General features: G+C 42.2%; 2 protein-coding genes across 3 annotated transcripts in view; one reads left to right on the top strand and one right to left on the bottom strand.

Moving 5' to 3' along the window:
* LOC311241022 (zinc finger CCCH domain-containing protein 7B-like) overlaps nt 1-4,796 on the bottom strand; it is a 100,596-nt gene extending 95,800 nt beyond the window's left edge. Inside the window, exons 1-4 of the mRNA XM_084329684.1 lie at nt 4,641-4,796; nt 4,209-4,282; nt 4,079-4,115; nt 1,136-1,333 (exon numbers count right to left, since the gene is read on the bottom strand). Of these exons, the coding sequence (XP_084185810.1) occupies nt 1,136-1,333; nt 4,079-4,115; nt 4,209-4,267 (294 nt within the window). The 5' untranslated portion in view covers nt 4,268-4,282; nt 4,641-4,796. The remainder of the gene's footprint in view (nt 1-1,135; nt 1,334-4,078; nt 4,116-4,208; nt 4,283-4,640) is intronic.
* Nucleotides 4,797-5,395: 599 nt separating this feature from the next.
* LOC311240798 (ran GTPase-activating protein 1-like) overlaps nt 5,396-25,846 on the top strand; it is a 57,458-nt gene continuing 37,007 nt past the window's right edge. For both annotated transcript variants that reach the window (XM_084329384.1, XM_084329383.1), the window contains exons 1-5: nt 5,396-5,522; nt 9,196-9,321; nt 9,455-9,582; nt 12,696-12,755; nt 15,725-15,904. In XM_084329384.1, coding sequence (XP_084185510.1) covers nt 9,204-9,321; nt 9,455-9,582; nt 12,696-12,755; nt 15,725-15,904 — 486 coding nt within the window. In that variant the 5' untranslated portion in view covers nt 5,396-5,522; nt 9,196-9,203. The remainder of the gene's footprint in view (nt 5,523-9,195; nt 9,322-9,454; nt 9,583-12,695; nt 12,756-15,724; nt 15,905-25,846) is intronic.

The raw sequence follows: 25,846 nt of genomic DNA on the forward strand, positions 1-25,846 counted from the left end.
CTTTTTTTTCTCTCATTATTGTATTATTATTATTGTTGCTGTGTCTGTCCGGCGATGTTTTTATTTTTTTAATCCACTTTTTCACCCATTTTCTATTTTTCTCCCATCCCAATTTCGTATCGTCCAATTCAACCCTCCCCTGTCTTTGAACGCCGTTTCATGCCTCCCACAAGCCGGCTGCAATGTGGACTAAGTCATACATAGCACGAGTCCCCTCCGATACTCGAGGTAACAGCAGTCGCATCTTTCCATCTGCACGGCTCGATCTTTCAGCGTCGGGGTCTGGGCTTTGGAGGGGCCCCGCCCCCGTCGCTTCCTGATTCTACTGCGCCGGCGCACCAACCGACCTGTAGGAGTCGCTGTCCACAACGCCCGATCCCCACCCAGTTTCCCTCCCCCTAATACTGCCAATGTGTATTAGTGCGGACGACCAGCTAAACTGAAAGCAATGTGGAGCGCTGGGCTCGAACAGGGAGATGATCTTTTTGAGCCCAGTCTCCAGTATTCGTGGTGAGCGCCTTGCCCACTGCACCACGTAGCCGCACCGTCCGGCGATGTTTTGTTTGTTATTGTGGTGACTGTAATGTGCTGTGTTTTGTTTCATGTAAAAAAGGAAAATAAGGGGCAGTCGGGTGGCGTAGCGGAGATTGCGCTCGTCACCAATGCAATAGGCTGCGGTCTCGACTCCCGGAGTCAGCATTGCCCTGAGCCTTGGACCGGTCGTCATACTAACTCGTTTGGCTGAGTTAGGGGGAGGGAAGTCGTGGGTGGTAATCTGGCGTTGTGGACTGCGACGCCTACAGGTCAGGTCTGGGCGCCTGCTCAGCGAAAGGCAGGAAATGGTGAAGGCAGCATGACCTCCTGATCGAAAGCCCTGGGTCTCCTCTTTCTTAGGATTACAACAATTTCATGAGTAGTTGTTGCGCCAAAATCATCCGTTTTCCGGTGCAATGCGCAGAGATTTTAATACGGACTGTATTGATCTATTTGTGACGTGAAATAAATCTCTGCCCGGTACAGAGGTTAAGTAACTGATATTAGGTGAATTTACACCAAACGGCTACAAATCCCATGGAAATACACCATGCATAACATAAGCAACAGCCCTGGAAACACGAGTTTAACTGGGTCTCACCATGCTGTGGAAGGCCATAGCCCGGCTGACATACAAGCTCTCCAGCAATGTCTCTGGGACATCAATATCCTCTGTGGCTGCATACTGGGCCACCTGTACCCCCTCGCTGAAGTCCTTCACCGCCTGCTCTGAATCTTCATCTTTCAATGAATCCTGGCCCTCGTCGAGCAGGTTATGCACCAACTGGGTCAAAAAATCCTGGGAGGAAGAAGGGATGGAGGGGAGAGAGAGACACATCAGCATGTCCTCCTCCTGTGAATATTAATGACTAGACTAGGTTATAGGTCTTTGAGGTCACACATCAGTCAATGTTATTGTTGTAGCTCATGTACATCAAGACATAAAAGATTTTGAGTATTCTAACATGTAGAGATGAAACCGATACTTTGTTTGTCTTGTTCCATATAAGACCTCATAAATTAACTCTTCTACCCCTTCCTATTGCTTATTCTAGGTGTAGTCGGCCTAACTAGGGATGCCCCCCGGACCCCGGTTTTAAACGGGAACCGGTTCTATATTAGAAAATACCGGAGTATTTATAAGCTCTGACGTCCTCGGTACTGCTATCGATACTCTAGAGAAATTATTATTATTATTATTATTATTATTATTATTATTTAAAAGTTGCGAACGATCCTCTCTCTGTCTCTGCACGAGAAGCGAGCCGCAGCCAGCGAGTCTCCTCGCGAGTCGCTCGCTAGTGCTACACATAGACATACGGGTCCTACATACGGGTACTCCTTAATGAAAGTGTCCCCGACGCCCCGTGCTATAGCGCTCTGCACACAGACAGCAGCTCTGCATGCACTGAGTCGTGATCATGGCGGATAGAGCGAAGCGTTCTAAAGTATGGATATACTTTACAAGGGTCAATGCCGACAATGCACGTTGCCACAAGTGCAACAAAACATTTGCCAGTAAGGGTGGCAATACGAGCAAATCAATTTATCAAAACATCTGTTGGCAAAACATGATATTAGTGTGCAGAAATGCGCGTATTCGACTGCCTTGCGCGCAGTGTTCCATCTGCATCCACTGCAGCCGTAACCGTAAGCCAAGATACGGAGTTGCCTAGGCTAATAACGAATTATTACAAATAGGCTAATAAACAAAACAATTGTTTAGCTACAAATACTACAATCTAAACTTTTTATAGATCGTCAAGCTGAGGCGTCAGCCACTATGTCCCAGGCCAGTGAGCCCAGGGCCACCACACATCCTCCTCCTCTACCTCCCTCCACCACCCAAAGTCCTTTCTCCCTAGCAGCTGCTAGAGGAAGGATGACAGAGGATAGGGTGAACGAGTGTCACAGTTCTGTTAGCCTTTTGCATTTGTTGTTTATTATAAAAAGTCTATAATTCAGAGTCAGACACATTTAAAACATTGTTGCTGCTGTTGCTGAAGAAATTATATTAATTTATTATATTTATTTATAAAGTTATATAAAAGAACATTGCTGTTGCTGAAGAAATTATATTTATTTATAATACTTATTTATAAAGTTGTATTTATAAATAATAAAGCAATGTTGATTCTGTTCTTAATTAATTGTCTTTTTTTCTTGCAAAAAAAGAACCAAAAAGAACCGATAAGAGTATCGATAAAGTACCGAACCGTTAAGCAGTATCGATAAGAGTAGTAGTATCGATAAAATCCTAACGATACCCATCCCTAGGCCTAACTACCATTAAACATCGGTGTCGAGTGTTGCACACTCGCTGAATTGAAAAGTTTAATGGGAGAAAAGATGACGTGTAATTGTTGGCCGTGAACGGTACTGCACCGATCACCACTGTTTTTATTTAATTCGTCATTATGGAGGTCAGCATCCATCTTTTGAGTTGAGCCGTGCTGGAACTTCCCTTTAGGATAGCAGATCCTGCTCTTCCAGGGCCACAGTCCTTGACATATCTATCCCCAGACTGGGAGGAGCATCATTATATTTAGCCGTGTCAATCCTGTCCCCATCTCAACACGAATCTGAACATTCCTCAGACTCATGGCCGTAAATGATCCAGCTTAACGCAAACGGTGCATCATCTGTATTTTACCCTAACAAATCATCTTGATACGATTTACAGCAAACACCTTGATGATAGCAGGAGGCCTGACTTGTGAAATTGGCAATCACTTGTGAAATTAGCAATCAACTGCTTAAATATCAGTAATGTCAATTTCAGTATTCAACTGCTTAAATATCAGTAATGTCAATTTCAGTATTGTAAAATGTTTTCTCAATTTGACATCAAAGCTAGCTGTAAGTATGTTAACTGTACAAAAGACAAAAGACAGGCATGCTAGGTTTCCTGCCATTGCCCTCTTGACCAAGGAACTGACATTACAACTGGAGTTATTCCCCGGGCAGCGCACTGTGTGGCTGCCCAGTGCCCACTGCTCCTAATAATTAGGATGGGTCAAATGCAGAGAACGAATTTCCCCAAGGGGATAAATAAAGGCTTGAAGATGGATCTAAATGACTAACAAACCTTTGTGTTGAAGTAGATATTGTCTTCTGATTATTATATATATATGATAATTAAGTATTATTTTTTACATCATTATTAAATCAACCATCCATAGAAAAACATCATAACAAATGCCAATATGTTTCTAAGACCCTAAACATGGCAAACCTGTTGCTCAATTAAACTAGCCTATTCTACTATTAGTGGTATAAGGAATTTTACGATTCATTCCATTATATATATCAGAGTCCCTTATCTGTAGTATTTCCCCAGGGCTAGTGACGGAAGTAGCTAGGGAGTTCCATTTATCGGTTCCTTACCGTCTGATGACGTGAGGTGAGTGACTATATTATATATGACCAAAATAAATCTATGCATGAGTCATAATAATAAGTAGAGTTGATAGAGCAAAAGTGAGAAGAACCTAAAGTCAAGAGGAAGGCAAAACAATGATACATTCATATCAACAGTTGGTACCTTGTAGCCTCCGGTCTCTGGATAAGGCAGAGATGACCTGGGACACAAAGGATAGAGACAGTTTAGTTTTCAAAACAAGGATTCAGACTAGTACGGTCATTGAGTGTATGTGTAGCAAAGCGAGCCTTACTGTATGAACGCCAGAGCTGTCTGTATGTCCTCCTGTCGTTTCTGTCTAGTCGAGTCCATCGTTGCACACTGTCACTAGAGGAAGATAGACAAGACGAATGACTCGTGTATGTTATTTTGTCCATGAAGATTCAACCAGACTAGATAGGGTTGACGCCTTGTAACGAAGCAAAGCGGAAAAGTACAACTGCAAATTCTCCCAATTGCCATTCTTCCGATACAGTTGATTTCATGATAAAAAATAATCGAAGAGGTCTCTCAACAACGTGGTGATCAAACACGCGTGACTCTGGTGAATATAAAACAGCAGTGCACATCACAAAAAAATAACATTCGAATTTCGACGATGGGCGAGGAGCGTGCAACACCATGCGTGCATGGCGCAATTGGATTCGACCAATTTGCACTAACGTTAGCAAAAAAAATACGTTACCTGATAAAAATCATTGAATTGACGATAGGTTTAGGACTGCAAGCAGTACCCAGAGACAAATATTAAGGGACATAAACTGACACCTCTCTCTTAGACTCTTACGATGGTGCCATAAGTGGAAAAAACTAACTTTTTGGCAAGTTATGCTAAAAAGTTGTTAGTTTCGATTCCCTCGCCGTCTCCTCCTCATGGGAAGCTCCTCCTCAGCTCGTCTTGTTTGAAGCCGCGGCGTCGCCAGGTCCTAAAGTGAGTGAATTTGGTGAACATAGTTGGTACACGTAATTGTAAAAAAAAAAAAAAAAAAAGTACATTGATTAAAATAATATTCGACAAATTATCAAACTGCGTAGCTATTTACTTCATTGCGGGTAGTTTATTATGTTTCACAAAAATGCAAAAAAATCTCGAAGTCAACTTCCTGTATTTTTAACTCTGTCTAAGTGCATGCCTATGGCTTGGGGGGAAAACAACAGCACTTAGTTAATCACCAGAAAGGCTTTCGAAATAGTGAAATGCCATGTTGACCTCAATATTTAAAAAAAAATTATATTAAAAGGTTATGAAATGAACAAGAATGTGATAAAATATGTAATAAAAACGGAGCTCAACGCATACATTTGATCAGTAGAAATCCGTTTGTTTCCCCCATAAGAAGATGGCGGCGGTCTCGTGACGTCAGAGTGTCTTTGAGGTAACGCAAATCCCGTTTGGACTACATCCATTATGGTAAACTTGTTGTGGTCGCCGAGTGGAGTCTCGCGAGAGGTTCCTCTGGTTTTGAACGTGTGGTCGGGAGCGGGCGGGAGTTCCGTTAACGCTGCTCGAGACGGACAAGCTGCTGCTAGCATAACTGGACAGCGGTCACTGTGATATTTCCATTAGGTGAGGACAAAGCGATTAAAGACTAACACCGTTCTTGTGAATATTTTCGAGAACTTGGGACAGTAATGTATCTTGTTACTCGTTGGTTATCAAAATAAACCGCTGGAAGAAGGCCGTTTGAGCTGCCTGCCCATGTAGCCAACGTTACTCGTATGCAGCTAACTAGCTTAGCTATCGTTAGCATACAAAGTTCTATCATTTGAAATTGCATTAGTGAAGAGGAAATAATGTACTCTGGTAGTGTTGATGTTCAGTTTAGGGTGGGTAATTTCAACGTTAGTTAGTCATTAACCCATCAAAGTTGCGAGTAACGTGTAGGTAGCTAACGTCAGGTTAGCTGTGACAGCTTTCTATGAAAACAGCACTGTCAGCTATCTTTCATAGAACGCTGGCTTAGCATTCTACTAAATTAGATTGAAAGGTTTTTCGGCAACATTACAAGTTGGCAAGAATAAGATATTTCAATAAGGAAAACGGTAAACACGCACTAGTTATGTATGTGTTACTTACTACTGTCACTTATGGCGAATGGCTTCAATTAATTAATGAACTCCCCATTGTAACATAATGTACAAATTGACTTGTGGATGGGAAGTAAGCATTTCAGCATTTGAGATTGAAACCATCTTTCTTTACCCCATGGTTCGGCTTTCAGTGGTGGGGTGACCCGTTTGTTTAGTCTTGAATTACAAATTGCACCTTAATCACCAACAAGCCAATATGGACTGAATGAATGAAAACTTTATTTAACAGATTGCAGAATGGGTACAATACAGTACGGCTCAATACATACAATTTAATGGGATGCAGACCAGAGAAAGACGTTTGTCTTGTTTACATCAGGCCGGGTCCCCCATTTTCAATTAATTAACATTTTATGACATACACAACATTCATGACATTTATGGCATAGGGACATATAGGTATTTAGTACTGATACATTTGTGACATAAACGGTATTCAAATATACAGTACTGTTACCCCTAGATCCTGACAGAGTATATACATATGATGGGGAGGGGACTGTACATTAGGAGGGGGTGGGTGGGTGGGAGAGAAATATACATACGGCGGGGAGGGAATATATACATGCGGTGGGGAGGAGACTGTCTATTAGGAGGTGGTGGCGCCTGAACCATAAGCATTTCCCTGTAATATATATGCCCACGGTATAAATGTATGTTGCGCAATGCATATGTGCACAGCACCACTATAATGGCAGCCCACTCACCAGAGAGAGACACATGCACAGACATACACATTTCAGTTCAATAAAGCATATTATTAGGGATGCACAATATTGATTTTTTGACACCGATACGATAACTTTATGCTCCTCAAGCCGATACCGATAACCGATATTTATTGTATTATAATATTTCTTTTAAATGTATATATATATATATATATATATATATATATTTCTTTTTAGTATTTATAAGCTCCGACGTCATCGGTACTGCTATCGGTACTCGAGAAATTATGGAGTTTTTTTTTGAGGAATTTAAACGTCGCAAACTAATCTTGTTGGCCGTTGTCTATATCTCTCCTGCCTCACGCCCAGAGCTCACTGCTAACAAATGAATTTCACGTGCGGCTCCCTCGCGGGATCGCGCGCCTGGTCAGGCACACTGGACCTACGACTTGAGCGCGCGGAAGCGCACCGAGGAAGGCACATTTACATTGGGACAGCTGTAAATGCCTAGTCTATATGCGAAGTCAGTGATTTTAGAATGATGATCAGTGTGTGACTGTACTCGAAAGAGCAGCGTGGAGCCCCAGCAGCATCAAGAGCTCTCTCTCTCCCCCCTCTCTCTCTCTCTCTTTCTCCCCCCCCCCCCTCTTCCCACCCCCCCTCTATCTGTCGGGACAGACAGGCAACCAGATATAGACAGATAGACAAACAAACAAACAAACAGCCAGACAGACAGGCAACCAGATATGACAGATAGACAAACAAACAGACAGACAGGGCGGGGTACTAACTATAGTAATATTGTTTATTTGCATTGGGAAAGATAGACACATTAGCTGGCTGAACAACATCTATTATAGAGAGAAAACGAGAGAGAAAGAAAGAGCTGTACTGTATTGTATACCCATTCTGCAATCTGTTAATAAAATATACACTGATAAGCCTATACTGGTTGCTGTTCAATCATAATAATAATAATCATAATTAGCTGTCAGGAAACAAATAAAACGTTTGTCATTATAGGTGACAAGGTGGATTGACTTAATGACTGCTATATCCTGCTATTATTATTATTATTATTATTATTATGCAACATTGTAATAGTTATAGGTATAAACAAACATACAGACAGGGGGGGGTGGGCGTTTATTTACAGATACAGACACAGCTGGTTGAACAACATCTATATCTGTGGTAATAATGCAGATATTCAATTGTATTTCTGTGACAATGCGCGTGGCGCGCCACCTCAAATAGGATCGAGGCGAAAAAATAGCTTGCCGCTCGTGAGGCGCGCTCCCGCTCGCGGCCAGTGTGCCTACTATCGTCCGTTAACATGGGAGCAGAAGTGAAGAGGCAGCCGCCCGTCCGTCCGTCCGTGTTCATTCGTCAGCAGTGAGCCCGGGGCGTCAGTCTCTCTGCCTGTGCGGGGAGCGGGCTCTTTCCTCTCTTCCCCTCCCACACACACACACACACACGGGTGCCGCTGCTGCCGAGTACAGACAGCTCTGCTCTCATAATGGCGGACAGAACGAAACGTTCAAAAGTCTGGGTCTATTTTACTAAAGTCGATGCTGACAACGCTCGTTGCCACAAGTGCAACAAGACATTTGCCAGTAATGTATAAGCGCTGGTACTTGTCAATGTGGCTGGCGGGGAGATAACGTTAGCTCCGAGTAGAGTAATGGCTGACAATCCGGAGGTAAATAAACGAACGAGAGCTTCTGATTGGTGGTAAGAAGAAGAGGTGGGTGCAAGCGGTGGGACGTAATTGGCAGATCGACTGTCTGCCTCCGAATGTAACGTGACTACGTCACAGCCAAGAAAGGGAGCGCTGGATTTGTGAAAAACTCCCTGTTCCTAAACCATTCCGTTGATTCCGTTGTTTTGTTTTGTTGTTTGTTTGTTTGGTAATTTCAACCACTTCATCCAATTGGACAGAACTTGCCTCCTTTTTTATTTTTTTTATCTCTTATCTTATTTGTTTTTTCTTGTTGTTACTATACACAGATCTTTTATGTATTTTATTATATTTTTTCAATTTTATTTCTTATTTTTTTCCCCCATCCTTTCCTTGTACAGTGTCCTTGAGTCTGAGAAAGGCGCCAAAACCACCCACACCGGATTTCTTTTAACCAAAAAATTTATTATATATTATCGGAGCTATCAATAACGTTATCGGGTTTATCGGGATGACGTCATAATTGCTGATATCGGCCCGATAATTATCGTGCATCCCTACATATTATTACGTTTAATTAAAAGTTACCAGTAACCATAACTTTACCTCAGTGGATACCTTGCATCCCAACATTAAGTAGAGACGTTATTTATGGTATTTTTGGTGATATATTAAATATAACGATTTTCTCCTTTGCAGCTTGGCCATTTAGTGACCACATGGTCATGCCTGTTTCTGGAAGTGGCATGAGAGAGAGTATCATCAGACAACTTTTTTTACTATCTATTTTTACCCAGGTGTCCTGATGGCGTCCGATATTGTTGCACAGCTGGCCGACTCCCTGGCCAAGACACAGGTGCAGGAGCAGGGGGGGGAGTTAAGCTACAAAGGCCAAGGAAGGAAACTGGACAATGCTCAGTCTGGTGAGTGTCATGTGTCATCCATACCACGCAAGAGAAGAACCCTTGCCTGATCATTGGAAGTAAGAAACAACCATAGTAAACCATGTTGTATGTGCCTCCCCCTCTCCATATTCTCCATGCTCCCTCTGTCCAGTGGAGGAGATAGTGAAGGACATCCAGGACTTTGAGGGGTTACAGGCCCTGAGGTTGGAGGGGAACACAGTCGGTGTGGAGGCGGCACAGGCCATCGCTAAGGCCCTAGAGACCAAGAGTGACCTCAAGGTGTGGAATGCATCCCAGCACATCTTCTTTTCTTTTTAGCATTAAGGGGTGAGGGTTCATTGGGGTTGGTTGTGCCCCGTTATAGACCTAGTCTCAGCTATTGTCCACCTAGCATGTCCTGAATGACCACTGCAAGCATAGACGCCTGCGCAATAGAGCACGGGAAGCGGGTGCTCTACGACTATTGAACATGGGGGGGCAAACGCTGGTTTTGCTCCCCCACTTTTTGATCATATGAAAAATATGATATACCCCCCCCCCCCCCCATATATAAATCTAAGCATAACTAAGTAATTTCAATCAAATTAATAATACGCAATGACACTTAATAGCAAGTTTTTAAGTTTCCAAAGATTGTGTGACCCCCCACTTTAATGGTTTGATCCAGTGCCCACTGGCCACGGTTCGTCGGCATGACGTATACGACATGTTGGGGGAGGCGGCTTTTTCGAAAGCTCTTGAAAAATTCAGGCTGGATATTGGATAACATTGTGACTGGATTATTCTTCGGCGTTTACATCAAAATGGAGCAAATCATCATGTAAGTCGAACACTGTGACTGTATACTAAATGCGCAAACAGATTGAAACTGAATATTTCTCGTATGGTGAGCCTCGGCGCTGCTGCGCTGCACCGAGTGAATCCAGAGATACGGGATGGTCATGGTGCGCAGGCGCTGTGATCACCCAACGGCGGAAATAATGCCGCTTTGAGCAGTTTATAAAAAAATATTAAAAATATTTATTAGCAACGCCGAGCTTTCAAACCATCCCGTATCTCTGTGCGAACCCCTCGTGCAACTGTGAGCACCTTTGTAATGTCTCTGTGATACTTGTATAACGAACGGTTCGGCCAGAACCAGTCCTTCATGGTAAATCTAGGTTGGTTTCCCATTGAGGAGCAAGTGACTGTGGATTCACTCGGTGCAGCACAGTCACGAAAGGGCTTAACATGGACCCTGATGTAAACAAGACAAACGTCTTTCTCTGGTCTGCATCGCCTTAACAATTGTGTGTATTGAGCCGTACTGTATTGTACCCATTCTGCAATCTGTTAAATAAAGTTTTCATTCATTCATTCAGCCGCCGCGCTCACTGGGGCTATTGATAGCGTCAATTAGTTGTTGTTGTTGTTGGTACTGCGCTGCGGATGTGAACGGGCCGGAGGGGCTTTGGGAGGATGGGAAAGTTATTATTATTATTATTATAATAGTAATTGGCTATCATACGTGCCTAGCTAGCGTTAGCTAAAAGAGCCCTCGCAGTGAAGTTATTATTATTATAGCTATCATACTGCAATATAAACTGAGTTTTATAGTGAAAAGAGCAGCTTTATTTTGGTCAAGATTGAAGGCTCTATATTGCAGGAAATTGCACATACAGGTGTTCATTAAATGTTAAAAAATCTGCCGTGGAGGGGGTCGTGCCGGACCCCCTCCAAACCACACCTTGCAAAAAAAAAAAAAGGTAAAAAAAAAAAAAAATACAACAAAATTTTGCACCCCCACTTTCAACTATAACTAGGCGGCCATGACTGCAAGGGTTAGAGATCTGAATCTGTCAGGGTCCAGTTTTACTAAATATATGGGGTGGGAATCACCAGACGCCCCACGATACTAGTCATGATATATTGCGATTTATGAAATGTTTTCAACTATAAATTATGTCCCCAAACAGAAAACTTATAAAGTTTAAAACGAATACAAATATATTTACATCATCTGTTTGATCTAATAATAAAGTTAAATACATTTTTCATTCATAGTTGCTGTCACCGACCGTATCAATATAATATTTAGTGTTTCCCCTACCAACTGAACTGGCACTGAACATTGAACTACACTGGCACTGTTTGCAGATGTACTGTTATTAAAGTTAGTTAAAAACATAATTTTGTATTTTTCTTTTTGGTTAAATCCAAAGGAAAAAATTTAAAATCAGAGATATCCGAAAACAGGACAATTAAAAACAGATAAATCCGAAAACAGGAAAATTCATATCCGAAAACAGGAAAAGATAAATCGGATTTCATAGGGCCCTAGTTAAGGTGAGTTAATAAATTCACTCTGAAAATCTGCTCCGCTCTGATAAACTGACTCTTTGGTCAGAGCGTCCAGTGTGCACTCTGAGCCCTCAGAATTTCCGAACAACTTGAGTGCGCTCACTCTGACACTGGTTGTAAATAGTTTCAAGTTTTTCAATTTTCTTTAATAGTTGTCATACAGAAGTACAGAATTCTTTCATACAAAATGCTTCTTACTGAGTGTTGTATGTGCCTCCCTGTATTGTAAATAGTTCATGTGTGTTGTCACTACTGTATGTATAATTGTAAATAAATTTATGTGTTGTAAATAAATATAGTATACCACGTATCTGTGACACGCGCGCCCCGCAACAACATTAGTAGTTTTGGGGGGCTTAACACCCCCCCTGAAAAAAATCCTAAGGGAAACACACTGAATATTAGCACACAAAACATTGCAAATATATTGCTGTATCAAATTATTTTCCCACCCCTGCTAAATATGTATGCATTTATAGTACTGTAGGCCACTTGAGATAAAAAGAGTTTGTAGAGATTCATTGATGCCACTTTTTCCACTGCTGATACTGATTGGAAGTTAAACGTTCTATACATCTGATACTGAGTTCTGATCTTTTCATTTTACTGAACAGTATAGAGACATAGACCATTAGGTTGATACTGATTTCCTATCTATACATTTTCCTGAACAGTATAGACACTTAGACCATTAGGTTGGGGTCATTGATTGGACACAAATAATTTACCGGTATATATAATTAATTTTCTCTATTAATAATAATAATAAAAATTAAAAAAGCAGAAAATCAAGTGGCTTTCATTGACATCTGATATGTTACAAATGGCTCTTAGGTTGTAGTATTGGGTAGTACAAAATATCACGATATTCAGATGGGACTTTTTTCAATAATGATACATACTGTATATCATGATATCTGTAAAGTCATATGTTAGATAATCAATTTGATGTTCATCATATTGGACTGCAGGATAATGGGTGTGAAATGTGTGTACAGTATACAAATTTAATTGTAATTTGTGTTTAACCTCTAATCTCTTCTCTCTCTCAGTGCTGTTACTGGAGTGACATGTTCACTGGCCGTCTGCGCTCTGAGATCCCTCCTGCTTTGGTGAGACGCTGCTTCTTCTACATTCAGCGCACATTTGTTTTTAACTGTGGCCAGCAGCTCTATAGCTTAGGTCACTCTTGTCAGTCGGTTGGTCCACAAAATTCCCCACCCACTACACAATTTTTGCATGGAGGTAGTGTGTGTGTGTGTGTGTTCGTTAGTTTGTTTGTTCATGCCAATTGGCTAAAAGGGGTGTGGCAATGGGAGTGACCTATCACAGAAAAGATGCATAACTTCCAAATGGATTCACAGTTTTTGTGGAAAGGTTGTTCATGACCCAAAGGACAGCTGAATAACTTTTGTTAATATGTGGCCTATTCCTATAACAAAAAGGTGCATACTTTACAGAAGGAATTCACGTAACATGGGCAAACTTTGTGGAAAGCTTGATCATGGGGCAAGGGCACACACACATAGCCGTGTGTGTGGGGGGTGGTCCCCGAGGCCTATTTTTGTGATTCGAACTTCGTCAGGGTTTTTCTAATGGACATTCGAACCTTAGTTTTTAATAATAAAAAAATAGAATTTTAAATTTTTTTAAATATTAATAAATATCCTCAAACTAAATCCTCAATTTGAATAGAGTGATTAATCTGATTAAATGAGTCTTTTTAAAAACAAATTAAATCAACTTTCTTTAATGAATATAACTCATCAGTTTTAATACTATAATATTAGTGTAGCCTAATCTTTATCTGTAACTGTGAAGAAAAACGGTCCACCTGCAGCATTTTACACACAATCGCAGTCGAGCCGCTCACACAGACACGCGCACGGAGCGATGTATCCTCGCTCTCTCTCTCCCTCTCTCTCCACGGTCCACCTGCAGCATTTTACACACAATCGCAGTCGAGCCACTCACACAGACACGCGCGCACGGAGCGATGTATCCTCTCTCTCCCTCGTTCTCTCTCGCTCTCTCTCGTATACATGTATCCCGCTGTGTGGACTCAAAGCGCTTATGGGCGGAGCCCAGCCCAAAACAGCTTGAAATCTTGAAGTGGAAAAATGCTGCTTTAAAGTACTTGATTAGAAATACAAAACAATGAATTTCTTTGAAAAATAACTTTACAGATGTGTTCCATCGACTCACAGGAATTGTGTAAAGTTGCCCAAATAGTGAAAGGAATAGCAAGAAACGGGACATTTAAAAATTCTAATGTTGGCCTCTGATGGCGTTGCATCCAGGGTGGCTTGTTGCCTTGGGTCCCTCGAAAGAAATGTGAGCCCCAACCTCAGGAACCTTGGGGTACATTTTGATCAGACCATGCACCTCGACACACATCAAGTCGGTGACCTGCACCTGATCGGGGCATCCCTAACTTGAATGGTTCTTGCTTTTGAATTTTTATATTTTATATTTTATTTCTGTTGTATGTAAAGCACTTTGTGAGTTCTCTGTGAAAAGTGCTATACAATTTTTTAAAACTTATTTACTTACTTAATACTTACCTAGAAGCAACAGTTGTAATTGGAGGATTACGGGAGTGTTGTGAAGGATCAGATTAAACCGAATATGTATATTTATTTATATATATATATTTAATTGTATTTGTATATCGTTTGATATCCCCTGTATATTCCTTGTACAATATGCATTGAATATCCCCGTTTCTACTAAACAGCCCATAATAGTTTCATTCTACCATTGGACGAGAACCTGGCGCCAGGTTGCCATACCCCTAGGTCCAAGTTCAATCGTGCCGCCTAACATGTCGAGGCAACCCCCGGTTCCGCGCAGTAATATGTCGGGCGAAATACGAATGGTACTATTTGTTCATAGCGCATATATATGGCGCCAGTAAAGTAGAACTTTCTTTTAGTCCAGTTCTTTACCCTCCAACAGAGTGACAGACGCAAAAGCCTCCCCACGACGCACGTGTGGTGTAGTAAGGCCTACTTGGCCCAGAATAGGCATTGAGATATCGTGTAGATTAATAGTTGAATGGTCATAGTTTGGCACCATACCGTCGAGTTGGACGTATTCTATTAAGCTAATAATAGTCTATTTATGTATGGTGCACCGTTCGGTTAGAGTTCTACAGTTATCAGTACCCCCATCGTTCCTGACGTTATCTGGACGCTTAACCAGGCTGGTCAGACCCCTAGTGGTGATTGCATCCGAGGAGCTCCGGGCCAAGAGCGACTGGACCTGTATATTGGATTACTCTACCCGGGCGACGGCGAGCCTTCCACGGCTTGGATTATGCTTTGTGTGCTTTGATTATTCCATGGATAAAGGCCAACACTGCTGAGTGTTGGAATTACCCCCCGGAGAGGACTCCAGGTGAGACGGCGCTCTACACGTGAGGTCGCCTCACGTCTCTCCGTTGTGGACCGGCAGATACCGTTCCACAGAGGGTCCAGCTGTATTCGTCTGCGGCCCGAGGTTCTGTGGGCACCGTGTCCAAGACTTTGGATTCTCCCAAGACACCGTCGGCCAGATGGGATACCGCCAGCGGCTTCTCTAACCCCCCCCTCCTACTGTCTTACAACCAGCGGGACACCCCCCCCCCCCCCTTAGTGTATCCAGCTATAATCATTCAAGTACCATCGCTATCGTTTCCTAAATATTCCAGGTTGTATACTTACTCCCTGCGCAACCAGAGATTGGACATTCAATGTTGATTTACCTACGAATACTCATTTGCCATAAAAGTGCATATTCCATATTTCAATTCATAAATGTAATTAAGTGATCGTTGTATACACCCTTTGCTGTATTAAACCCTCGATTTGGTACATTTGTGTGGATTCGTTTCATCAGGTGGGAAAGTGTTCATCATACTTATATCTTGTACTGGGTGGCCAGAAGTTAAAGTACATGAGGTAGTGGTATTAAATATCATATCTAACAATACAGTCAGGGAATTGTACCCCTCAGTTACAGGGAGCGAGGTTTGAAACGTGTCAATTGCCTTGTGTACATTGACGATAAAGCTGTCTACGTCTCTCCTTGTGTCGTGTAGAATTCCTTGGGTGCTGCTCTGGTGACTGCAGGCGCCAGGCTGAGCATTCTGGACCTCAGCGACAACGCCTTCGGGCCTGATGGGGTCAAGGGCATCGAGAAGCTTCTGAAGAGTACCGCCTGCCACTCACTGCAGGAGCTGAAGCTCAACAATTGTGGCATGGGCATCGGAGGAGGCAAGGTAAAGAAAGACACTGATATGCCCTAGTATTCATGGAATTCACTAAAAAAGGTTTAGTAAAAGTTGGTACCATTAGCTCTATGACGAGCTTTGTATGCAATACATATATACAAAGCTTATATGTGGGTTATACACAAGTTACCACGTTTTTAGGGAGTCTCCAGCTTTATCCTTATCCTCCTCTCTGCCACCACCTCTAGTTTGACCAGTTTGACAGCGTGCTCTAGTTTGACCAGTTTGACAGAGCTAGCCTTCCTCAGCAGCTTGTTCCGTTTGCTAGTGTCGCTTGAGTTGATGTTACCCCCCCCCCCCCCCCCAGGAGCTTGAGTTTGTGGCTAACTATCCAGAGCTAGTATAAGTAGGGCCCTATGAAATCCGTTTTGTCTTTTCCTGTTTTCGGATTAAAATTTTCCTGTTTTCGGATTTTTCTGTTTTTAATTGTCCTGTTTTCAGATTTTTTATTTAAAACATTTTTTTGTGGATTTAACCAAGAAAATGCAAAATTATGTTTTTAACTAACTATAATAACAGTGCCAGTGCAGTTCAATGCAGTTAAACTGCCAGTGCAGTGCAATAACTAAATAATAATTAGGGGGCAGTCAGGTGGTTGTAAGATTCTGATCAAACTGGCCAGTATCACGTCTTCGTCTGTTTGGCCCTCCATCCAATTCCTCTGTGTTGTGTACTTTTAATGGTCCTGACGTCTCCGATACTGGTAGATAAGATCCTTATCTCCCCCCCGTTAGTGCAATCCATAAACCATAAGAATTCTCCACTTGCGTAAGAATTCGACACTCCGACACCGTGAAATACCTTATGAGGAGAAGCGTTGTTTTATTGCTATAAACAGAACCTCATAATCAGATGTTATCAGATGTTATCAAATTGTATCGTCCTTGAAGAGTCTATTCTAATGATCTTTCGGTGTGTTCAGATTGTCCTTTTGTTATTCAGTCCAATAGTGGTCAGGCCTAGTCGTTAGCCTGAACCCTCCTCGTGTTAGCCGAAGCTAATGATGTCGTGGCATTCTCCCTCCCCCCCCCTCCGTGGTGGAGGAGGAAGAGTCTCTCCTGGTTCCTTCCCTCTTAGTCTCAGTCAGATTTTAGTCTGCTCAACACCCGGAAACACTGTTCGACTTATAGATGTTCGTCGTCGCAACGACGGCCCCGCCTTCTGGTTGTCATGCGACGTGTTGTCATGACAACTGCTAACCTTTCACACATTAAACGTTTCATTCACTGTTGCATTAAAATAAACCCCTCTCCCTCGCTCTGGGCCTACAGTACACTCTTATCTGTGTTCAAAACATTGGGCTGGCTGCTAAACATTCTGCAGTGCTGGCTACTGCCTCTTCTTCTATCACCGTTTTCTAAAGCGAACCATGCACATTTCGTTACCACCGTTTTAGCTGTGGTCATCTCTCCCCAATCTATACATCACATACATTGAAAAAGCACCGTTTTCTCTCAGCGGAGATTGTGCTCGTCACCAATGCAAGAGGCTGCAGTCTCAACTCCCGGAGAGTCAGCATTGCCTTGGCTTGGGCTGATCGCTATACTAACTCGTTTGGCTGAGTTAGGGGGAGGGAAGCCGTGGGTGGGTCCTGGGCGTTGTGGACAGTAACCCCTACAGTTCGGTCGGGGCGCCTGCACAGCGAGGGTAGGATCTGGAGAGAGGTAGTGCGACCTTCCACACGTTACACTCTCCCAGTGAGAATCTGCGCTGCCAGGCTGGCTGCCGGCTGGCTGCACATGCGTCGGAGGGAAGCATGCGACAGTCTCCGGCCTCTCGGACCAACAGTAGGGGGGGGGTGCGCAACAACCAGGAAGGGGGTTGGGAATTGGCATAACGACTAACAGTGGGATGGGAGACAAATCGGAAAAAAGGAGGGGGGAAAAGATTAAAAAAATAAATAATATTATTACATGGCGTTTTCACATTCGCCGAAATGCTTGCTTGTGATTGGTCAATAGCCCCCCGACTGCGGTCATTATTTTTCAATAATGACCGCAGATTTTTCAATAATGACCGCAGAGCGCAGCTGTTCGCAATCAAGCCCACTGACACACTGTTTCAGTGCAATTAGACACTGCCGTGCCGGCGATGACGGGGCGGAGCGACGAGCGGACCCAGAACACAGCGGAGCCAGAACACAGAGGCTGCCCGCGATAATAATAATGACTTTATTTGGGCTGACAGAGCCACAGAACTGCGATTTGTCAAGTGAATTAGGTATATTGTTAGTAAGTTAGCCATGTAATAAGCGGGATAATGTATAGCGCTGCACTGACAGCGGAGCCAGAGGCTGCCCGCGATAATAATAATCACTTTATTTGGGCTGACAGAGCCACAGAACAACTGCGATTTGTCAAATGAATTAGGTATATTGTTAGTAAGTTAGCCATGTAATAAGCGGGATAATGTATAGCCTACTCGGTCATTGTCGCAAAATAATTGACCTTCACTACGTTTAAAACACCTCGGCGCGGCGCCTCGGTATTTTAAACTCCGTGTCGGTCAATTATTTTGCGACAATGACCTCGTAGGCTATACATTATCCCTTACATAATAATTAAATAATACAAAATAATAATTTGCTTAAAATAAATCAGAAAAAAACTCAAATGTAATTTCTTTCAATGGGATGTCCTTTAACCTCTTAAGCCCCAGCCTTTTTTTTTCTTCTTTTTACCAAATCTTTTTTATTTTCAATTTTCAAACACGAAACAACACAACTCACAACACAATAATAACAATAATACATAAAAGACATCCAAGAACATAAACTAACACAACAATGATTAGACAATAAAGTTGTCACAAAGTAAAAGTATAATAAAATAAAATATGTACTATAAAAAGTGCTTACCGAGCCCCCTCCACCTCCAGGCCCGGCAACCGCAAGCCACCAGCCCGGCCCCCCCGCGAGCCAAAGCACCATGCATCTTTAGTGCCTCGACCCGCAGAGACCCCGAACCGCGGCCCCCCCAGCCAGAGCCCACGATCACCAGACCCAGATCAGAAGGGGGTCAGAAAATATACATAGGATCAACATTGAATGAAAAATAATAAATCAAACAAAAATACAAATAACATCATAACCACCAACATACATGAATATTCGCTCGTCCCCCCCTCGCCCCCGGACCCCAACGTGAGAAATCCACATAATACTCTATTCAGTACTCAATTTCCAGAGTCATATGCGTTCTTTTAGTTTTTCCACCACAGCCCACCAGACTGCGATATTGGCTTCATTAACACCCAAGGCACGTGCAGTGGAAATCTCCAAATAAATAACATCAAGATAGGTGAGAATCCATACCTTCGGACATAACTTATCTGGATGTTTAACGTTAGAATGGAGTAAGTCGCATGTGACACAGCTGCTCACCCGTTATTTTTTTTTCCGTTTTAAAAACATATTTATAAACCATCAATGCGTTTAAAACTTGACGCATATATCAACTGAGATTATCAACTAACTATATTGACCAAAAGAATCGAGATGTCACCAAAGAGAGACAAAACGAGTGCAAAACCAGTCGCAGAGGACTCGCCTATGGAAGCAGGATACGTGCGGCAAATAGCAGAGAATATAGACGTGATAGTGGCCGCTTCAAGTTCAACCCCTACAAATACCTCCGCAGACACCGAATATATCATCCGGGAAATGAAAAATGAAACGAAAAAAATGGAGAAGACAATGGAGACAATGGAGAAGACAATAACCCAAAAAGTAGATGCTATCAAAGAATCTATCGAATGCAAAATAGAAGCGCTAAGAGTGGACGCCGAAGCACATATTAAGCGCACCGCGGCACTGGAAACAGGTCTGGAAGTCCACCAACAAAATTTCGTTCGGATCTACAAAGACGTAGATGATATCAACGTTAACCTAACTGCTGAGATGAAGGGAAACTACAAAGAACTCAATACGGAGCTCAACGATATAACGATGGAGCTTAAGCGAATCAATGAAGAACAGAAAGCCAAAATATTCAAGATGGAATATCAAAGACGCAAGCTGAATATTCGTATAGTCGGTCTGGATGAGTCGGTGAGCTGCGCACACCCTGAAGAGTTTGCGACAGAATTACAGAAAATCTTGGGACCAGCGATCCTTCCTAAAGTACCCGAGGTGGAGCAGTGCTACAGATTGGGGACCCGATCCAGTGACAATAACGTTAGACCCAGAGTGATATTGGTTACCCTGCGCCAAGTCAGAATAAAAGAAATGATTATTCGTGAAACTCGCAGGATGAAAGGCAATCTGAAATACAAGGATATATCGATACACTGTTTTGAAGATTATTGTCGTGAGGTAGTGGACCTGCGAGCCAAGTTCAAGACGGTGATGTCTCAACTCTATCTGGAGAAATACAGACCCCTATTAATATACCCTGCAATACTTCGCATCGTCGATAAACAAGGAGCAAGGGTTTTCCTCAACTCGCCTGAAGATGCAGCCAAATACATGGCAGCACAACACGCAGGATAGTGTATAAATGGCCTTTTAATCTCTGTTATGCATGGACACCATATAGTATAAACTTTAATGAACCGATGATTTGGGACAGAGAGACCTACGAGCTCAGAGTTATTGAATGTTTTCCCCGTTGGGCTTCTATTATTGCGGACATATTGGATTCAAAATTGGAACGATACAGAGAAGATGAACATGGCGTTGAAGCGATCCTTATTTTAAGAGTATGGAATTCTAACAACACTCCAGAACATACTGGAACATTCAAACACTGTAAAAACGACATATTGGAATAATCTAGAACATCTAAAACATTCTTTGATATAGGGAACATTCTGGAATAACAGCAATACGTGGCCAGACATACTACCAGAAGCCCTTCGGGGGAATAACCAACAGCATCTAGCTGCAGAACCACAGAACCATCACAGCAGCGGCCGGCTGGAATAACATTCTTCACAACGTATCACCGCCCACCCCTGGCCAGGGGAAATGCTGCATATACGTATTTAAAAACTGCTTTTTATTAATTGGAAATATTTCCACTACTTCTCCAATTTATACTTTAGATGTTTAAGCATAGCAAAGCTCTTTTAAGATCTAAGTTAATGTTCTCTTCCTTTTTACTTGTTTTTTTTTCTTCTGTTTTCTCTGATTTATTGAGGTTCTCTTTTCAGTTCAATACCTCCATATTATTCATGGGTTATTATAAATTACACAAGTTCATATAAAAGTGATTAGGGCATGATAATTGAAGCTTATTTTTGGTCTTTATTTTTAGTTTTATCTTATTTAAATTTTTATTTAACAGGAAAGTGGCCAAGCCACAGTTGACATTCTACTTATGGTAGAATTTAGAGTGTTAGATCCTATGGTATACATAGGAATGTTAAGGATAATTGGATCATTCTGGGATATCCGGTGGTTTAAGGGAGGGAGTCATACGCAAAGGTTGTGTTCATGGAACACAATCCAGTACGACTCTCGGTGGGAGGGGAGGGAAGGGGATTTTTATTTGTATATATGTATGTTTTTAAGCTCGGCTCTCAACGGGACCTCACTAGTTGGATGTATATCTATTGTTGCCTCGCACTCCAGAAGCATTACCAAAAACTACACTACAACATGTATAGATTATGGCTAGTTTGAATATAATGATCTGGAACACCGGGGGAATAAATAACCAACTCAAACGCAAAAGCGTGCTCACACTGATGAAAAAAGAACAGGTGGACATTGCTCTGCTAAGCGAAACGCACATTCTAGAGAAAGACATAGATAAGTTAGCGGACAACACATATCATAATATTAGTCACTCTTCTATTGGTACGAGAACTCGGGGTGTAGCCATAGTCGTTAAACGTAAGTTGAATATTGAATTAAAGGGAGTATGGTCTGATGTAGAAGGTCGGATAACTATAGCTAAGATTGTACACAAGAACAGGAAAATAGCGTTGGTAGCGGTATATGCCCCAAATTTGTACGAAGAGGGTTTCTTCACTACACTAACCAATGCAATGTTAGACATTCCCGATTACTCATTTATAATAGGTGCGGATTTTAATGCCATTTGGAATCCAAGGATGGACAAATCTTACCTCGCCTTTTCCAGCGAACAAAATAATTCATCTAATGCATTAAAGGATTGGTCGAAGATTACAGGTGTAAATAACTTATGGCGATCACTTAATCCCACAACCCGAAAGTACTCTTGTCGATCTGCGAGACATAACACATTATCCAGAATAGATTATGTCTTTGCATCCCCGAGACTATTTGATAATTATGAAGTGGAAATGATACCCAACGCACTATCAGATCACTGTTATTTACTTCTAAAAGGAACATTTGGTATACTATCTTCCCGAGCCCCAAGATGGCGATTTAACTCGATGCTGCTTAATAACAAGGAATTCATTACACAACTCAAAGAAGCTCTTATCGTATTCCTACAGGAGAATGCAAACTCGGTGCAAGACCCCAGAATAATATGGATGTCGGTAAAGGGAATGATCAAAGATTTCACTGATAGCTTTTCCTCCAAAATGCGCAAGAATCAATGCACAAAACTGGCTGAGCTGGAAACGCTTTACTCAACGTTATTTAATTCTTTAAAATACAACAACTCAACTCGACTAGAAAATCAAGTTAACGTACTAAAAATAGAGATCAATGCCATATACAGACAACAATCGGAAATACAAATACGCAGCACAAGACAACAGCAGTACTCCCAAGGTTCTAAACCTAGTCACCTATTAGCCATGCGATTAAGAATTAATGCAAAATTTGCAGATATAACTACCATTAGAGCACAACAAGTACTTGAAACAGACCCTGAAAAAATAAACGATACATTCAAAGAATTCTACTCCGACTTATATAAATCAGAAACGACCTTCGATCAAAGCAAAATGGACACATATCTTAATCAAATTATTCTCCCTAAACTTTCAGAGGATGACGCTAAACAGTTAGAAACACCGATCACACTAGAGGAACTCAAGAAGGCCATATCCGAAATGCAAAGTGGTAAGGCTCCTGGAAGAGACGGTATCCCACCAGAAATGTACCTTTCTTGTTGGGACATAATTGGACCCTTATTACTAAATATGATCTTATACTCAGTCAAGGAGGGGAACTTCCATAAGAATGACAATATTGCACTCATAACAGTCCTCCTTAAAAAAGACAAAGAACCCACCGAGTGCGGTAGTTATAGACCTTTAAGCCTCCTCGGAACCGATATCAAACTGTACTCTAAGGTATTAGCCATCAGATTACAAAAGCATATGACGTCTTTAGTTCATCCGGACCAAACTGGCTTCATAAGAGGCCGCCTGATCACTGATAACATAAGACGAATACTGCACGTACTAGATGCCGACAAGGACGACACCATACCTAAGGCGATGCTGTCCCTGGATGCTATGAAAGCCTTTGACAGGCTGGAATGGTCGTATCTATGGGCAGTATTAGAAAGGATGGGGTTAGGAAAAGGATTCATTGATATGATTAAAGTATTATACAAAGACCCATCGGCCATGATTACAACAGGTACAATCATCTCCAAAATCTTTCCGGTATCACGCTCAGCCAGACAGGGTTGCCCTCTTAGTCCCGGACTATTCGATCTATCATTACAGCCTTTAGCACAATATATAAGACAATCCCAATCCATAGAACCAATCGTAATCAAGGGCACACAACATAAAATTAGTTTATATGCGGACGACGTAATATTGTTCATGCAAAACCACATTGCCTCATCTGCTCAAGTTGATTGAGAACTTTGGTGATTTATCAGGATTTAAGATAAATTGGCCGAAGTCGGCTTTCCTTCCACTTAACACCCCTGCAAAAAAAGATATAACCCTCCCAGGAGAGATACCTACAGTAAAACATTTTAGATGCTTGGGAGTGGAAATATTCCCCACCATAAGACAAACGGTGAAGCACAATTACACAAAAATCCAAAACAAAATCAAAGACGACCTTGATAGGTGGGCAAAACTTAAAAACTCAGTACAGGCACGGATATCAATAGTTAAGACAGGGGATTTAACCCGGGATTGTCTTATGTAGTGAGCTAGAGGTTCGAGTGAAAGAGCAAAGAGTCCTGGGCTAAGAGGACAACCCTGTCTAGAAGAGCGCGACACAGCGAATAGTGGTGAGCAAAGCTTCCCTGTCAAGATCATGGCAGATGGGCCTGTGTAGAGAACTTTGATCATATGAATGAAACCCTCGCCCAATCCCATCCTTCCTAGTACTGCCCATAAATACGACCACTCCAGTCTGTCAAAGGCCTTCATCGCGTCTAAGGACATGACGGCCGTAGGGGTTGCAACATCCTTACTGGCGTCAATCACGTGTAGTAACCGTCTGATATTATCCGTGACCAGTCGGCCTCTTATAAAGCCAGTCTGATCGGGGTTAACCAGAAACGTCATATGCTTTTGAAGTTGGATGGCTAGCACCTTAGCATATAGCTTGAGATCGGCTCCGAGGAGACTTAAGGGTCTATAGCTGCCACATTCAGTGGGGTCCTTATCTTTTTTGAGTAGAATAGATATAATTGCCATATTAATATCCCTGGAAAAATTGCCCTCCTCGACTGAGTGTAAAATCATTGAAAGTAATAAGGGACCAAGTATCTCCCAAAACGCAGTATAGAGTTCCGGTGGAATGCCGTCCTAACCAGGAGCCTTGCCCCGCTGCATGTCCGCAATTGCTTCCCTGAGTTCCTCTAGTGTGATAGGTTCAGCTAACCGCTTTGCGTCCTCCTCTGAAATTTGTGGTAGGTTAATTTGACTAAGATAGTCCTCCAGCTTGGCGTGATCAAAGATCACTTCCGACTCGTACAGGTTGGAATAAAATGAGCGAAATGTATCATTGATTTTGTTGGGGTTGGTGGTTATCTCCCCCTGTTGGTTCTTAATGGCAGGAATATCCACAAATTGATCGCTGGCCCGTATCCTCATAGCCAGTAGGTGACTTGGTCTAGAGCCATGAAAGTAATAGTGTTGTCTTGTTCTGTGCATTTGAAATTCAGACTGTTGTCTTAAAAATGGAGTTTATCTCCTTTTTCACCACTTTAATTTGGAGCCTCAATCGGTTAGAATATTTGCTCTGCATAGAAGACATCATTGTTTTATGCAGCTCTTCCAATTCCAATAACTTGGAGAGACGCCCCTTGCGGAGATTGGAGGCAAATAGCGTGGTATTACTCCTAATAAACCCCATAACCGCATTCCACAAAGTTCTGGGGTCCTGTACCGATCCAGCATTAAACTGCACAAATTCAATGAGCTTCTCCTTAAATTGTAGATTGAATTCCTCGTTCTTCTGCAGTGTTGAGTTAAAGCGCCATCTAGGGGCACGAGACGTCATTTTGCTGAGTGAACCCTTAAGGAGGATGTATTTGTGGTCTGACAGTGCAATGGGCTTCAAGTCAACGTCAAAACTATCAAATAGCCTAGGGGAGGAGAAGACATAATCAATTCTGGAGAAAGTTTTATGTCTCGCGGAGAAGAACGAGTAGTCTCGCGAGGTTGGGTTTAGACCAGCCACGTAAGGCCGTGGAAGCTTGCTTCTGATCGTGGGTTACAGCATCTCCGGATTTATCAATCAATGGATCCCACATGGCATTGAAATCAGCACCCACTATTAATGAGTACTCAGGTAGTTTCAGCATCTCTGTAGTGAGTGCAGTATAGAATTGTGCGTCATACACATAAGGGGCATATGCAGCTATAAGAGCAATTTTCCTGTTAGTGTATTCCATTTTCGCTATAGTGATTCGTCCTTCAGCATCAGACCACGTCTAATAGTTTAATATTCAGCTTCCGCTTAGCCACTGGCTACTCCCCGGGATCTAGTGCTAAAAGAGGAGGAGCTTATATTATGATAAAATTTGTTTGCAAGTTTAGCACTGTCAGCCTTTAAAAGATACGTTT

Source organism: Notolepis coatsorum (genome assembly GCF_963971535.1).
Source record: "Notolepis coatsorum genome assembly, chromosome: 14".
Lineage (NCBI taxonomy): Eukaryota > Metazoa > Chordata > Actinopteri > Aulopiformes > Paralepididae > Notolepis > Notolepis coatsorum.